Source organism: Bos indicus, chromosome 7 (genome assembly GCF_029378745.1).
Source record: "Bos indicus isolate NIAB-ARS_2022 breed Sahiwal x Tharparkar chromosome 7, NIAB-ARS_B.indTharparkar_mat_pri_1.0, whole genome shotgun sequence".
Classification (NCBI taxonomy): Eukaryota; Metazoa; Chordata; class Mammalia; order Artiodactyla; family Bovidae; genus Bos; species Bos indicus.
The window spans coordinates 34,197,715-34,212,326 of record NC_091766.1 but is presented as its reverse complement, the minus strand read 5'-3'; the positions used below and the strand labels follow the sequence as shown (position 1 = coordinate 34,212,326).

The window sequence follows — 14,612 nt, the reverse complement described above, 5'->3', positions numbered from 1 at the left end:
CCACAGCCTTGTCTAAGTCAGTGAAACTGTGAGCCAAGACGAACGGGTCATGGTGGAGAATTTTGATGAAACATGGTCCACTGGAGAAGGGAATGGCAAACCACTTCAGTATTCTTGCCTTGAGAACTCTTTGAATAGTATGAAAAGGCAAAAAGATATGACACTGAAAGATGAACTCCCCAGGTTGATAGGTGTCCAATATACTACTGGAGAAGAGTGGAGAAATCACGGACTCAGTGGATGTGAGTCTGAGCAAGCTCCCGGAGTTGGTGATGGACAGGGAAGCCTGGTGTGCTGAGTCCATGGGTTTCAAAGAGTCGGACACGACTGAGTGACTGAACTGAACTAATGAGTTGTTATTAGACAATTCTGGATTTAGCGCCTCTAGTTTATAAACTGATCCATATTTTAAAGAACCTGGATTATGCTACAGTTACTAGCCATTAAATTTGAATACTCATCTGGAGCAGATACATGTGGGAAAGTTGAGACTTACATTGGGTCATCATTAGAAAAGAAAGACTGAGATCTAATTGCAGTCCCATAACACAGACTGTTGCCCTTGAGGCCTTGGCATTCTCCTTTAAGGATATGTATCTGTAGAACTGCGTAACTGCTGAACATCCCAGGAGGGTGGCTGTGAATGCTTGCCAGGCCTGTGTCTGGGAATGAGTCTGACTCCAACTCACTCATATTCTGAAATGAAAAGAAATATCTTGGCACTATTCAGGTGCTGTTGTTTAGCTTGGAATATTGAAGAGTTTATTGGGCAACTTGGAATAAGTTTCAGAATTGTTTGCTACTGCTGCTGCTAAGTCGCTTCAGTCATGTCCGACTCTGTGCGACCCAATAGACGGCAGGCAGCCCACCATGCTCCCCCATCCCTGGGATTCTCCAGGCAAGAACACTGGAGTGGGTTGCCATTTCCTTCTCCAATGCGTGAAAAGTGAAAAATGAAAGTGAAGTCGCTCAGTCATGTCCGACTCTTAGTGACCCCATGGACTGCAGCCTACCAGGCTCCTCCATCCATGAGATTTTCCAGGCAAGAGTACTGGAGTGGGATGCCATTGCCTTCTCTGTCAGAATTGTCTAGCCGGTAAACAATTTTGCCATGATGTGTGGTGTAACAGGAAGTTGTATTTATTAACAGATGGTAGTAGCGGTTGCTGGGGATGGAAATGTGAGAGTGATGGAATTGGGCAGTGGAAGAGGGAGTCTGGCCGTTGTGAATCTGAAATGGTTATAAAATAGCAAGCTGTCGACTGGAGATAGTAAGAAGTGTGTGAGTAGTTGGAAATTCTGAAGTCAGGAGGGACTTTGAAGTTGTTTGACCTCCTTTGGGTAAACCTGGAAAGCGAAATAGTCCAAGAAGTTAGTCTCAGAGACTCTGTTAACTTGAAGCAGAGGGCAGTCAATCCCACTGAGAAGAGCACTGAACAAGCACTGTGAGAAAAGAATCAACTGATTTTTGACAGTGCGAAAGAAGATACGGTCAGAAGAGAAATAGGGAAGAGAGGATGGTTGACAGTGAACTTAGGTGCAGGAGAAAGTTAAGACAGGCTTTGAAAGCAGATTAAGAGAAAATAGAGACTCTTGAATTTAATTTTTTGGTGCATTTTGACTCTACAGTTGTGCTGGTCATTGTGGGAAATGCAAAAGAATGATATAAATCTCATCCTTTAAGAACCTTCTAGTTTATTTGGGGAGACAGACTAACACATAAAGTATTTAAATGACGTTTATATAAGCATGGATACACAAACATGGGAGGACCCAGTGACTGTTAATGGACTAGTGGTAGTGTTAACTTTATGTACAGATTTGTGTACAGTTTGCTTGGGCCATTATGGTAAAAGTAGATTACTCACATACCTTTTCAGAGAATTGTATAGCTTGGTTTTGAGATAATACTCTGATTAACTGAGATCAATCTCTACTAGAGATGTGTCCCATTCCTTTCATCTGATGATTTTCTACTTTGTTACCATTTTTTGCATTCTGGTCATGAGTACTGATTTCGTTGAAAACCTCATGTTTAAATCTAGTGCTTCAGCCTTGATCTGATAAAATATGAAGAGGCTTGAGTTACTGTATTGGCTGGGTTCTTGATCATCCATTTAGAGTAGATTAAATTTTAAAGTAAATTATTTGATGATCGTTTAGTTTTGGAAAAATTTATAATTTTGGTTCTTTATGGAAGAGCTTGATAATTTAGCTGTCTCCTTTTGTTATTTGTTTACTTATTTATGAATTAATTTAAATTCAGTTCAGTTCAGTTCAGTTGCTCAGTTGTGTCTGACTCTTTGCGACCCCATTAACTGCAGCACGACAGGCCTCCCTGTCCATCACCAACTCCCAGAGTTTACCCAAAATCATGTCCATTGAGTTGGTGATGCCATCCAACTATCTCACACTATGCTGTCCTCTTCTCCTGCCCTCAATCTTTCCTAGAATCAGGGTCTTTTCAAATGAGTCAGCTCTTCTCATCAGGTGGCCAAAATATTGGAGTTTCAGCTTCAACATCAGTTCTTCCAATGAACACCCAGGACTGATCTCCTTAGGTTGGACTGGTTGGATCTCCTTGCTGTCCAAGGGACTCTCAGGAGTCTTTGCCAACACCACAGTTCAAAAGCATCAATTCTTCCGCTTTCAGCTTTCTTTATAGTCCAACTCTCACATCCATACATGACTACTGGAAAAACCATAGCCTTGACTAAGCAGACCTTTGTTGACAAAGGTTTTTAATATGTTGTCTGATTTTTAATATGTTGTCTAGGTTGGTCATAACTTTCCTTCCAAGGAGTAAGTGTCTTTTAATTTCATGGCTGCAATCACCATCTGCAGTGATTTTGGAGCCCCCCAAAATAAAGTCTGACACTGTTTCCCCATCTATTTGCCTTGAAATGATGGGACCGGATGCCATGATCTTAGTTTTCCGAATGTTGAGCTTTAAGCCAACTTTTCACTCTCCTCTTTCACTTTCATCAAGAGGCTCTTTAGTTCTTCTTCACTTTCTGCTGTAAGGGTAGTGTCATCTGCATATCTCAGGTTACTGATATTTCTCCTGGCAATCTTGATTGCAGCTTGTGCTTCTTCCAGCCCAGTGTTTCTCATGATGTACTCTGCAAATAAATTAAATAAGTAGGGTGACAATATATAGCCTTGACGTACTCCTTTTCCTATTTGGAACCAATCTGTTGTTCCATGTCCAGTTCTAACTGTTGCTTCCTGACCTGCATACAGGTTTCTCAAGAGGCAGGTCAGGTAGTCTGGTATTCCTATCTCTTTCAGAATTTTCCAGTTTATTGTGATCCACATACTCAAAGGCTTTGGCATAGTCAATAAAGCAGAAATAGATGGAACTATTTTGTTTTTTGGAACTCTCTTGTTTTTTTGATGATCCAGTGGATGTTGGCAATTTGATCTCTTGTTCCTCTGCCTTTTCTAAATCCAGATTGAACATCTGGAAATTAATGGTTCACGTATTGCTGAAGCCTGGCTTGGAGAATTTCAAGCATTGCTTTGCTAGCGTGTGAGATGAGTGCAATTGTGTGGTAGTTTGAGCATTCTTTGGCATGGCCTTTCTTTGGGATTGGACTTAACTGACCTTTTCCAGTCCTGTGGCCACTGCTGAGTTTTCTAAATTTGCTGACATATTGACTACAGCACTTTCACAGCATCATCTTTTACGATTTGAATAGCTCAACTGGAATTCCATCACTCCACTAGCTTTGTTCATAGTGATGCTTCCTAAGGCCCGTTTGACTTCGCATTTCAGGATGTCTGGCTCTAGGTGAGTCATCACACCATCGTGATTATCTGGGTTGTGAAGATCTTTTTGTACAGTTCTATGTATTCTTGGCACATCTTAATATTTTCTGCTTCTGTTAGGTCCATACCATTTCTGTCCTTTATTAACCCCATCTTTGCATGAAATGTTCCCTTGGTATCTCTTAATTTTCTTGAAGAGATCTCTAGTCTTTCCCATTCTGTTGTTTTCTTCTACTTCTTTGCATTGATCACTGAGGAAGGCTTTCTTACCTCTCCTTGCTATTCTTTGGACTCTGCATTCAGGTACTTATATCTTTCCTTTTCTCCTTTGCTTTTTGCTTCTCTTCTCTTCACAGCTATTTGTTAAGCCTCCTCAGACAGCCATTTTGCCTTTTTGCATTTCTTTTTCTTGGAGATGGTCTTGATCCATGTCTCCTGTACAATGTCTCAAACCTCTGTCCATAGTTCATCAGGCACTCTATCAGATCTAGTCCCTTAAATCTATTTCTCATTTCCACTGTATAATCATAAGGGATTTGATTTAGGTCATACCTGAATGGTCTAGTGGTTTTCTCCACTTTCTTCAATTTAAGTCTGAATTTGGCAATGAGGAGTTCATGATCTGAGCCGCAGTCAGCTCCTGGTCTTGTTTTTGCTGACTGTATAGAGCTTCTCCATCTTTGGCTGCAAAGAATATAATCAATCTGATTTCAGTGTTGGCCATCTGGTGATGTCCACGTGTAGAGTCTTCTCTGGTTTATTGGAAGAGGGTATTTGCTATGACCAGTGTGTTCTCTTGGCAAAACTCTATTAGCCTTTGCCCTGCTTCATTCTGTATTCCAAGGCCAAATTTGCCTGTTACTCCAGGTGTTTCTTGATTTCCTACTATTGCATTCCAGTCCCCTATAATGAAAAGGACATCTTTTTTGGGTGTTAGTTCTAAAAGGTCTTGTAGGTCTTCATAGAACCATTCAACTTCAGCTTCTTCAGTGTTACTGGTTGGGGCATAGACTTGGATTACTGTGATATTGAATGGTTTGCCTTGGAAACGAACAGAGATCATTCTGTCGTTTCTGAGATTGCATCCAAGTACTGCATTTCGGACTCTTTTGTTGACCATGATGGCTACTCCATTTTTTCTAAGGGATTCCTGCCCACAGTGGTAGATATAATGGTCATCTGTGTTAAATTCACCCATTCCAGTCCATTTTAGTTTGCTGATTCCTAGAATGTCGACGTTCACTCTTGTCATCTCCTGTTTGACCACTTCCAATTTGCTTTGATTCGTGGACCTAACATTCCAGGTTCCTATGCAATATTGCTCTTTACAGCATCAGACCTTGCTTCTATCGCCAGTCACATCCACAACTGGGTGTTGCCTTTGCTTTGGTTCCATCCCTTCATTCTTTCTCCACTGATCTCCAGTAGCATATTGGGCACCTACCAACCTGGGGAGTTCATCTCTCAGTGTCCTATCTTTTTGCCTTTTCATACTGTTCATGGGGTTCTCAAGGCCAGATAAACTACCAGTAAGTTTATCAGTTCAGTTTTAAAAATGTGTACATGTTAAAATGATTGAAAAAATACAGAAGTAAGCTTTCCACTCCTAGTTGCTAATCACACAATTCTGTTACTCAGAGGTGAACCACTAATTCCCACTCTCTTATAGTCTTCCTAAGATATTCTCCGCCTATAAGGTTTACATAGGCATATATCCATTTTTGGATGTATAAATTTATACCCTATAGCTTTGAATCTGAATTAAGTATTTTGTGTGTGTTCCTGGTGATTACGTAGTCAAGGGATCAGAGCAGAATGTAGAAACTGTTAGATACTTGAAACAGGAAAGGACTCAGTAGAAGCCGTTGGCTTTTGTAAAACTGGTCCATTAGTGGAGCCAGGATCTCTGAGGCTGCCCTTGGAACTGCCACCACCCAAATAGTCACTGGCTCTAGGAACCTAGAGAATGGAAGTTGCCATCCAGAGATTAGGGAGCTTGATCTAGAAGCTGCCAGTATATCCACTTAATACCTAGGAAGCTTCAAGAAATTGGCTTCCTAACCAGCAGCACTGGTCTATTGTCACAGTACAGTGACTTCTGCCTCATTTCCTCCTTCCAAATTTCATTTCATGTGCGTTTTCATGCACACGCATTTAACGGTGGAACACAGATCACATCTAGCATCCTAGAAGCTCGGTAGAATGTAGGAAATGGTAGGGAAATGGGTGTAAAGTACAGTTTTAAGTTTTCCAACTCCTAAAAGTAGTAGAGGCTGAGAGTACCAGTGAAGCCTCCTCTTGTAATTAATGCACATCAGTTACTTTTCAATAGGGATTGGATTGAGTAGATCAAAAAAATTATTCTAACATTTGCTCAACTTTATGATTTTTTTTTTTCCTTTTTCTTCAATAGGATTGGGCCGAGCCTATGCCCTGGCTTTTGCAGAAAGAGGTGCATCAGTTGTTGGTAAGTTGATAAATTTTTCTTTTCATTTAGTACCTAGGAACTAAAATACAGACTTCACAAGACAGACAGCTTTGTATTTACATCAAATAATTTGTCAAGGTCAGATTTTATCACCAATTTTTTTTTCTTCTGCCAGCAAAATCTTTTCCCCATTGAGGCTGATTTTGTAACATACTTTTTATTTATTTATTTTTTGTAACTTTTTAAAGTAAACTAGAATTTACAACTCAGTAGAATTGAGAAAGATAAGCAGGCGTTCATTATAAAATTCTTGAATTTGGTATATTGTGGGCTGTAATTTTTTCTTGTAGCAGACTGGTAGAAGATGAATCCCTGTAAGTGTAAATATATTGGTAAGGGAAGAAGTAAATGCATTTTCTTAACTGGAAGTTTGAAATCAGGAAATCCAAAGTATGTTTTTTTGTTTGTTTTTAATTTCTTTCATCAAAATTTTTCAAATGGGAGCTTTTATAACAGTTTAAAAATTTTAATTGAAGGGGCATTTACATGAGTTTTACTGTGGGGATTCAGTTAGAGGATGGGGTATTTGAGAACACACTAAATGTGGGAGATTTTATTAATCTCAGTGGTTTGCCTGGTGTGCTTGGCAGTTGGTGTGGACATAGGAGTGGGTTTGTCTACAGCCACGTCTTTGTGGGGAGTAACTAAATGGACCTTCACTGCCAAGTAGGTATGTAGGGCAGTTGTATGCCCCAATATTAATATCTTTCCTGGGCTTTAGCCTCCCAATCACAGTTTCCCTACATCTTTCTAGGGAATACAGAGAGAGAGATTTCTGCAATTTGTTTATGAAGACATGTGTAACAGACTTAACCAGCAGCCAGGTTTTCTAAGCCAGTTTTCTCCCTCAGTGTGGATGTGTGGCTTATCTTTATGGAAGGTACGCAGAGACCTTGGATGTTGTTTAAGGTCATAACCACAGTGTGTTAATCCAGTCTGCTTCTGGCAGAAGAAGAACAAGAAGAAGATTTGGCAAAACTAATACAATTATGTAAAGTTTAAAAAAAAAAAAAAAAGAACACAATGTCAACACATTTTGGCATTGTGATATTTTGGCAGGGGTGTATAGTTCAGACCTTTTTTTTTTTTTTTGCCAGATTGTCCCAAGAATGTGTCGTGGTGTCAGGGTCTGTTTTTTTCTTTAAAAAAATATTGCTATTAATTTATTAATATTTTTACTCATAACTTTTTATTTACATCTTTGAACTCAGTTCCATAAATGCTAGGGTCTCTTTTTATCTTTTGTATCTCCTAAAGGACCTAGAATATTGCCTTTTGTAAAGAAAGGACTTTATTCATTGGTTCTTTTATTGTTGTAGCCCTTTTTTGGGGGAGGGGGTGGGGTAGGGAGTGGTTGGTGTGCCTTTGAGATTGGTTGAGTAAATTTCTACTTTTTTGGTTGTGGCTGAGTTATAATCTTAGTTTATAAATTTGTTTTGTAAAACCTTTTGCAGAAATATGTGTTTGTGGGGATCAGAATTCCTGTATCTCTTACTTTTGAATTTGTTGAACTCAGGTTGGACTTTTTCAGTTCTAAGGAAATGATAAACAGGGATGGTGTGTCTCTTGTCATTGACCCAGGGATGGTATTGCAGCAGATGCTTGTTGAAGTCCAAAGAGGTTGAAAGTTCGTGTTTTTGGAAAATTATTTACCAAACTTGGCTGGAGAACCAGATATAGTTTAGTTTATGTGAAAGTGCAGAACTTTTCTACCACTTGTTAGCCTGCGACCTGGCTGTGAATTCTTTAGGCTACCAGTGGTTTTCGTTCTCCTAATCACCACTACCCTGTGCTTTAAGTTTTTAAAACATAGATGCCCTGCTTCCAGATCGTTTTATGTGCACTGCCATTTCTCCTGAGTTAATTTTGTTCTGCTCAGCATATTTTTACCTGAGGAAGCAAAAAATAGGCAACAGGAGTAAGCACATGTAGGATTTATGACAGAGTCACTTGTTTGTGGTCGGAGAAGGCGATGGCACCCCACTCCAGTACTCTTGCCTGGAAAATCCCATGGACGGAGGAGCCTGGTGGGCTGTAGTCCATGGGGTCGCTAAGAGTCGGACACGACTGAGCGACTTCACTTTCACTTTTCAGTTTCCTGCATTGGAGAAGGAAATGGCAACCCACTCCAGTGTTCTTGCCTGGAGAATCCCAGGGACGGGGGAGCCTGGTGGGCTTCCATCTATGGGGTTGCACAGAGTCGGACACGACTGAAGCGACTTAGCAGCAGCAGCAGCAGGAGCTTGTTTGTGGTAAAATTACTGATCAGTTAATCTTAAGGTTAGCTCAGAGTCCAGTAAGAAGTAAAACCTTAAGACATGGAGTAGCTTGTTTCTCATGTGAGAGAGCTTTCTCTTGGTTATGCTGAGTTAACAAACAAATCTCATTGGTTTATCATAATAAAGGATAGTTTCACAGTTACCTGATGGTTCACCTTCTGGTCAGTTGTCTCTCTGCTCTGTGTGTCTTACTAATTTCAGGATCCCAGCTGAAGGAGTGACTCTCATCATAGCTGTTCCCCATGGTGGTGCTTAAAGCTTCTGTTTAGAAGTGTCATGGCACTTCTACTCACATTTCACTGGCCAAAGGAAGTCACCTGGCCAAGCCCAAAGTTAAGGGTATCATTTAAGATATTCTCAAGCTTCCCGTTAATATGATTGCTATGTTTTATGTTCTGTAATATCAAGCATTATGGGAGATTTAAATCTGAGTGTAAGAACTGCTAAGCCTTTGGCTGATAATTGCAATAAGGGACATTTGTTTTTGTACAGATTACATCTTTGAAGAAATGTGTGTGCATATCTGAAGACAATGTTGGGAATGGAATAGGTTTGAGGTTTCCTCAGTTGGTGAGCCATATCAAGTTCTCTGAGTAGTAAGTTTTATCTTGAGGGCTTGAACACAAAGAAGATTGAAGTGTTCCAGCAAGCAGAACCTCTTCTTTGACAGTAAGAAAGGCAAAACGCTTTCTGTTCTTGAACTGGAGGAGTAGCACTTAGGCGTAATTTGAATTGAAGTCTTTTAAAGTAAGATTGGCACGATTTCTTTTCTGTGCTGTAGTTACATGACAACTGGTAAAGATGAGTTTTTAAAGTTCCTCTTGTCAGATGCCAGAGCCTGTGTTTTTAGCTGCTGTGTGATCCTGATAGCCAGAAGGTGAACTTCAGTGTGGGAAAGTGAATGGTCTCTGAAGTTAGGTCAGGCTGTGAATCCTGGCTCTGCTGTCCAGTTACATGACTTGTCTGAATATTAGTAGCCACCTTCCCTAAAAACTGCCAGGATTATGGTGGGGATTAAATGACACCAAGAATTAAAGTCTTTTGTAAAGGGGGAAATAAAACAGTATTAGTGACTGCCTACCATGTCCTGGGCGCTGTGCTCAGGATTATATCAAAGTGAGCTTCGGGGGCATCCCAGGTTGGCGTAGTGTCTTCTAGGGGAATGAAGATGAGAGATGAGAGGTGACAGGAGGTCAGATCATATAGGACCATTTAGTTCAGAAGGACTGGCTTTTACCCTGATTTTTTTTTAAATTAATTTTTATTGGAGTATAGTTGCTTTACAATGTTGTGTTAGTTTCTACTGTACAGCACCCTGAGTCAGCTGTAGGTGTACATATAGCCCCTCTGTTTGATTTCCTGCCAATTTAGGTCACCACAGAGCACTCAGTAAGGTTCCCTGAGCTATATAGTAGGTTCTCATTAGTTACCCATTTTATACATAGTATTAATAGTGTATATATGTCAGTACCAACACCCCAATTCCTATGTCACCACCTTTACCTACTTGGTGTCCATATGTTTGTACTCTACATCTGTGTCTCTATTTCTGTTTTGCAAATAAGATCGTGTATACTATTTTTCTAGATTTCTAATGAGAACCTACTTTCATGACCTGATTTAAGGTTTAAATTGATCATTCTGCTTGCTGTCTGAGGAGTAGGTTCTGGAGGAGTAAGAATGGAAGTAGAGGAGGATGTTGAGCATGTTGGGGTTTATTATCCTATGAACTCTTATTGTCTGTACTTATAATTTTTCATTAAAAAAAGAAGTGGAAGCAGAGAAATCTGTCAGGTTATTGAAATAATCTGTAAAAGAGAAGGGGTTGATTCAGACAGTTGGTAGGGATGGAGATGGTACAAGGAGGTTAAATTCTGGATATATTTGGAAGGTAGGTATGGCAGGATTTGGTTATTTGCTGATGTGGGTTGAAAAGGAGGGAGGATAGAGTGAGAGAGAAAAGACTGGAGGAGGGCAGATTCCCAGAGAGGGGACATTCCTGTAGACTTTCAGATGAGGCTAGTAAGTAGGCAGTGGGACATAGGACTCTATAGCTGGGGGGACATTGAAGCTATATAAATCTATTTTCAGTTCCCAGGAGGTATTTAAAGCCAGGAGATTGGGTCAGATTACCCAGGTGGTGAGTACAGATAGGCAGGAGATGGAGTCCCAGGAGGACTCAGTCACTCATTTTCAGTTTCTTCTTCCTTTAAAGAGACCCTTGATGCCTTCTTGTTGTTGAGACAGATTCCATCCCTTAAATTAAGGGGGCCTCATTTAAGATACTGCTTTCTAAACTATTACCACATTTTGGAGGCCTACAAATATTTAGATACATTTATGGCCATTCTTACATGCATTGGAGAAGGAAATGGCAGCCCACTCCAGTGTTCTTGCCTGGAGAATCCCAGGGACGGAGGAGCCTGGTGGGCTGCCATCTATGGGGTCGCACAGAGTCGGACACAACTGAAGCGACTTAGCAGCAGTAGCAGCAGGAAAGATGTGTTTTCCTAGGCTCTAAGTCTGACCTTTCTCTGCTTACTGTTGGCCTTTCAAAGTTACTCATTGACCACTGTATCATGCAACAGCAGCATGGCCATTCTGGAAAAGACTCCTGATGAACTAGGGTGATGGTATCTTTCTGCCAAACAATGAAAATATAATGGCAACTCTATGTTTTGCACTTTTTCTTTGACTATCAGGAAGCTTAAGGGTAAACCTCACACTGTCCTCAGCCAGGGTAACCACCATTAGCCCATGCTTTGAGTAGGCTTCTCTTTCTCTGATGTGGCATTTTCTTAATTTTTCCATCTTTTAATAGTCCTTGCACATGCCTTTTATATTTAAGGCACTTTAAATACTTGTTGGTAGCAGTCAAGACATAAACAGAATACAAGAGGAAATCCCCATTGGGCCCACTATATCAATGAAATGATTCTTAATGCTGTTGTTTGCTATCAGAAACTTTTTAGAATGGGAGAAAAGGCATCAACACAGAAAACAGAAATGCCTGGAAGGACAGCAGTTACCTCTGGGATAGGACACAGGTTAGAAAGGGCTTTTTGAATCCGTAGTGTTTGAATTTCTTAAAAGCATTAAAAAAAAGTAAATAACCTCTCCAAAAAATAAGTACACTTGCAGTATAATATTGCCTTTGTCATCTTTTTATACACTTCTCAGATTACTCACTGTAAAGCATGTCATGTGCAAAATCAATGCATATAAAAATTATTTCGATTTTGTAGATTTGGAGGCACCATTTTACTTTGGAAATAAAAGTAGTTTATAGATATGTCACTGGTCATAGATATGACTTAGCTGGTGTCAAATCCTTGGATTGAATAAATATATGAACAGGAATATGTATAAGCACAGTTATAGAGCACTCTTCAGATACAAAGCATTGTAACGTTATTACTCCTGATAATTCAGTGGGAACTTAGAAATAGCTATATAAGCAATTTCCCAGAGAGGAGGAACTACTTATAGTAAAGTGAAACAGTAAAGTGAGGTCAGATTTAAGGGATCTGGAAAGTTAGGCAGTGAATGACAGGATTCTACTGCAGATTTTCAGTGGGGGAATGAGTTAGTTTAAGGCTGTTTAGGGCCATTACCCAGCAACTGGCTGCTAGCAGCCTGGAATGATTAAGATTGGAGGGAAAAGGCCATTGGGGAGGCACTTACAGTAGTCTGGGCATGAAATGATAGAACAGGAAAGACATGGCAATAATTGGTTCCTCAGAAGAACTGGAAACTCCTCAGTGCACAAACTATCTACCTTCCAAGCTCCAAGCACCAAGCCCAGTGCTGGCTACAGAGTGTGAACAGAGTGACTATTTGATGAATCATAATGAAATGGAGATCAAGCCTTGATAGCTTGGTGGCATGTACTGTTCAGAAATGGGAGAAAAGAGAGAATATCTGGGAAATGACTTAGCCAGCAAAGTGCTGCTGAGAGGGTGGGACAGTTTGAAGGAAGATGATGATCAGTTTGATTTGCATTTTTTTTTGCCCCAACACTAAAAGTGATATGTGTTACCTCAGCTGGTTTAGCAGCCCTGATATCAGGAGACCCAAAACATGTTTCTTGCTCTAGTCTTTGAGGCCAGTAGTCAGGGCTGAAGAACAGCAAGAGAGAATGGGAAAACCAACTTCTGAGAGCCAAGCCTGGTACACAAATTGGATTGCTAAAGACAAATCCAGATTTCTCAATCTGGTTTATGTAACAAAATGTTAAAAAACAATGTACGTAATGCTATCAAATAGTATTAATGCTCTGCTGTTTCTCTTTCAACATTTCAATCAAAGAATTTATAATTTGCAACATATATGATTAAAAATTAAAATCTTTTATAAATAAGTGACATGTACATGGGGCTTCCCCAGTGGCTCAGAATCTACCTGCTATGCAGAAGACATAGGAGACCAGAGTTCAATCCCTAGGTTGGGAAGATCCCCTGCAGGAGGGCATGACAACCCACTCCAGTATTCTTGCCTGGAGACTCCCATAGACAGAGGAGCCGGGTGGGCTACAGTCCATTGGGTTCCATAGAGTCGGACATGACTGAAGTGATGAGCATACATGCATGCAATATGTACACATCTGTATGAAAAAAAGGCACCTCAAATGAAATGTTATTTAAGCGGACAAAACAGTAAACAGAAATATAAATGACAAGCCTATGAAAATAATGTAACTTTACTAGTGCTAAAATAACGGGCTACAATTTATAATCATTTAATTGTTACACTGAAAAGAATGATAATGTCTAGAGTTGGGAGGATATGGGGAAACAGCCATTCTCACAAACCTGGTTCGGTTTTCAGGCTTTATTAGCTGATAACTCAGTACTTTGTGTTTAGGTATCCATTTTCCTATTTATAGGGTACTTTTATAGGCTCCAAGTGTGTTTATAATTCTCTGGATCCTACTCTAGTGGTTAGTAGGTGTTTAATAAAAACTCAGAGTAGATTTTTAATTAAAAAAACTTAGTCTTTAATAGACTATCAAAATCATTGATTTATTTAAAATGATGGAAATAGGCAAAAGATTTTACATCTTAAAAAAACAAAAACAAAAAACTCTTAGAGCTATAAGCTGGATTTTATATGGAGGATTTACAAATATATCACTTTTGGGGATATTTTGATGGTGTTAGCTGAAAAGACTCTATCCTTTAACTATGATAATCTTACCAATAGGTAATAAAAATACTGTGTATTTTGAAGCTGTTTGAGTGAGGTGGCTGATTTATTGTTTCTTCTGTATTCTCTCCAAGCAAACATGATTTTTTTTTTTTAAGGAAATAATTAGGATAAAAGAAACTTGTTCACAGCATTAGAGGAGCAGAGTGGTATTGTGGTGGGTCCAGGTGCTTGTATGAATTTTGCTATTTCATACAGCCTTGGAGCCTCGAACAAGTTACCTAACTTTTCCTAAACTCTTTCTTCTTCTGTAAAAATAGGAACAACTGTTCCTGCCAAACTCCTAGAAAACTGTATGGAGCTCAAATGCAGCAATGTACAAAGTTGTGTCTTTAACAGTAGGTGGTAGGGATATTTTAAATATTGTTATAATTGGAATATTCAGTCAGTTCAGTTCAGTTGCTCAGTCATGTCCAACTCTTTGCGACCCCATGGACTCAGCACTCCAGGCCTCCCTGTCCATTGCCAACTCCAGAGTTTACTCAAACTCAAGTCTATTGAGTCAGTGATGTCATCCACCATCTCATCCTCTGTTGTCCCCTTCTCCTCCAGATGTGTCTTTAACAGTAGGCGGTAGGGATATTTTAAAATATTGTTATAATTGGAATATTCAATTCAGTTCAGTCGCTCAGTCGTGTCGGACTCTTTGCGACCCCATGAATCGCAGCATGCCAGGCCTCCCTGTCCATCACCAACTCCCAGAGTTTACTCAAACTCATGTCCATCGAGTCGGTGATGCCATCCAGCCATCTCATCTTCTGTCGTCCCCTTCTCCTCCTGCCCCCAATTCCTCCCAGCATCAGAGTCTTTCCAATGAATCAAGTGGAAATCAAGTGGCCACTCTTCGCATGAGGTGGCCAAAGTATTGG

The 14,612-nt window shown here is 40.0% G+C and overlaps 1 protein-coding gene across 9 annotated transcripts in view; it reads left to right on the top strand.

Moving 5' to 3' along the window:
• Positions 1-14,612, top strand: part of HSD17B4 (hydroxysteroid 17-beta dehydrogenase 4) — a 174,792-nt gene that overhangs the window by 2,401 nt on the left and 157,779 nt on the right. For all 9 annotated transcript variants that reach the window (XR_011567608.1, XR_011567605.1, XR_011567607.1 and 6 more), the window contains exon 2: positions 6,185-6,238. Coding sequence is in view for 1 of the 9 variants with exons in the window: in XM_070793275.1 (XP_070649376.1) it covers positions 6,185-6,238 (54 nt within the window). In the remaining 8 variants the exon portion in view is untranslated. The remainder of the gene's footprint in view (positions 1-6,184; positions 6,239-14,612) is intronic.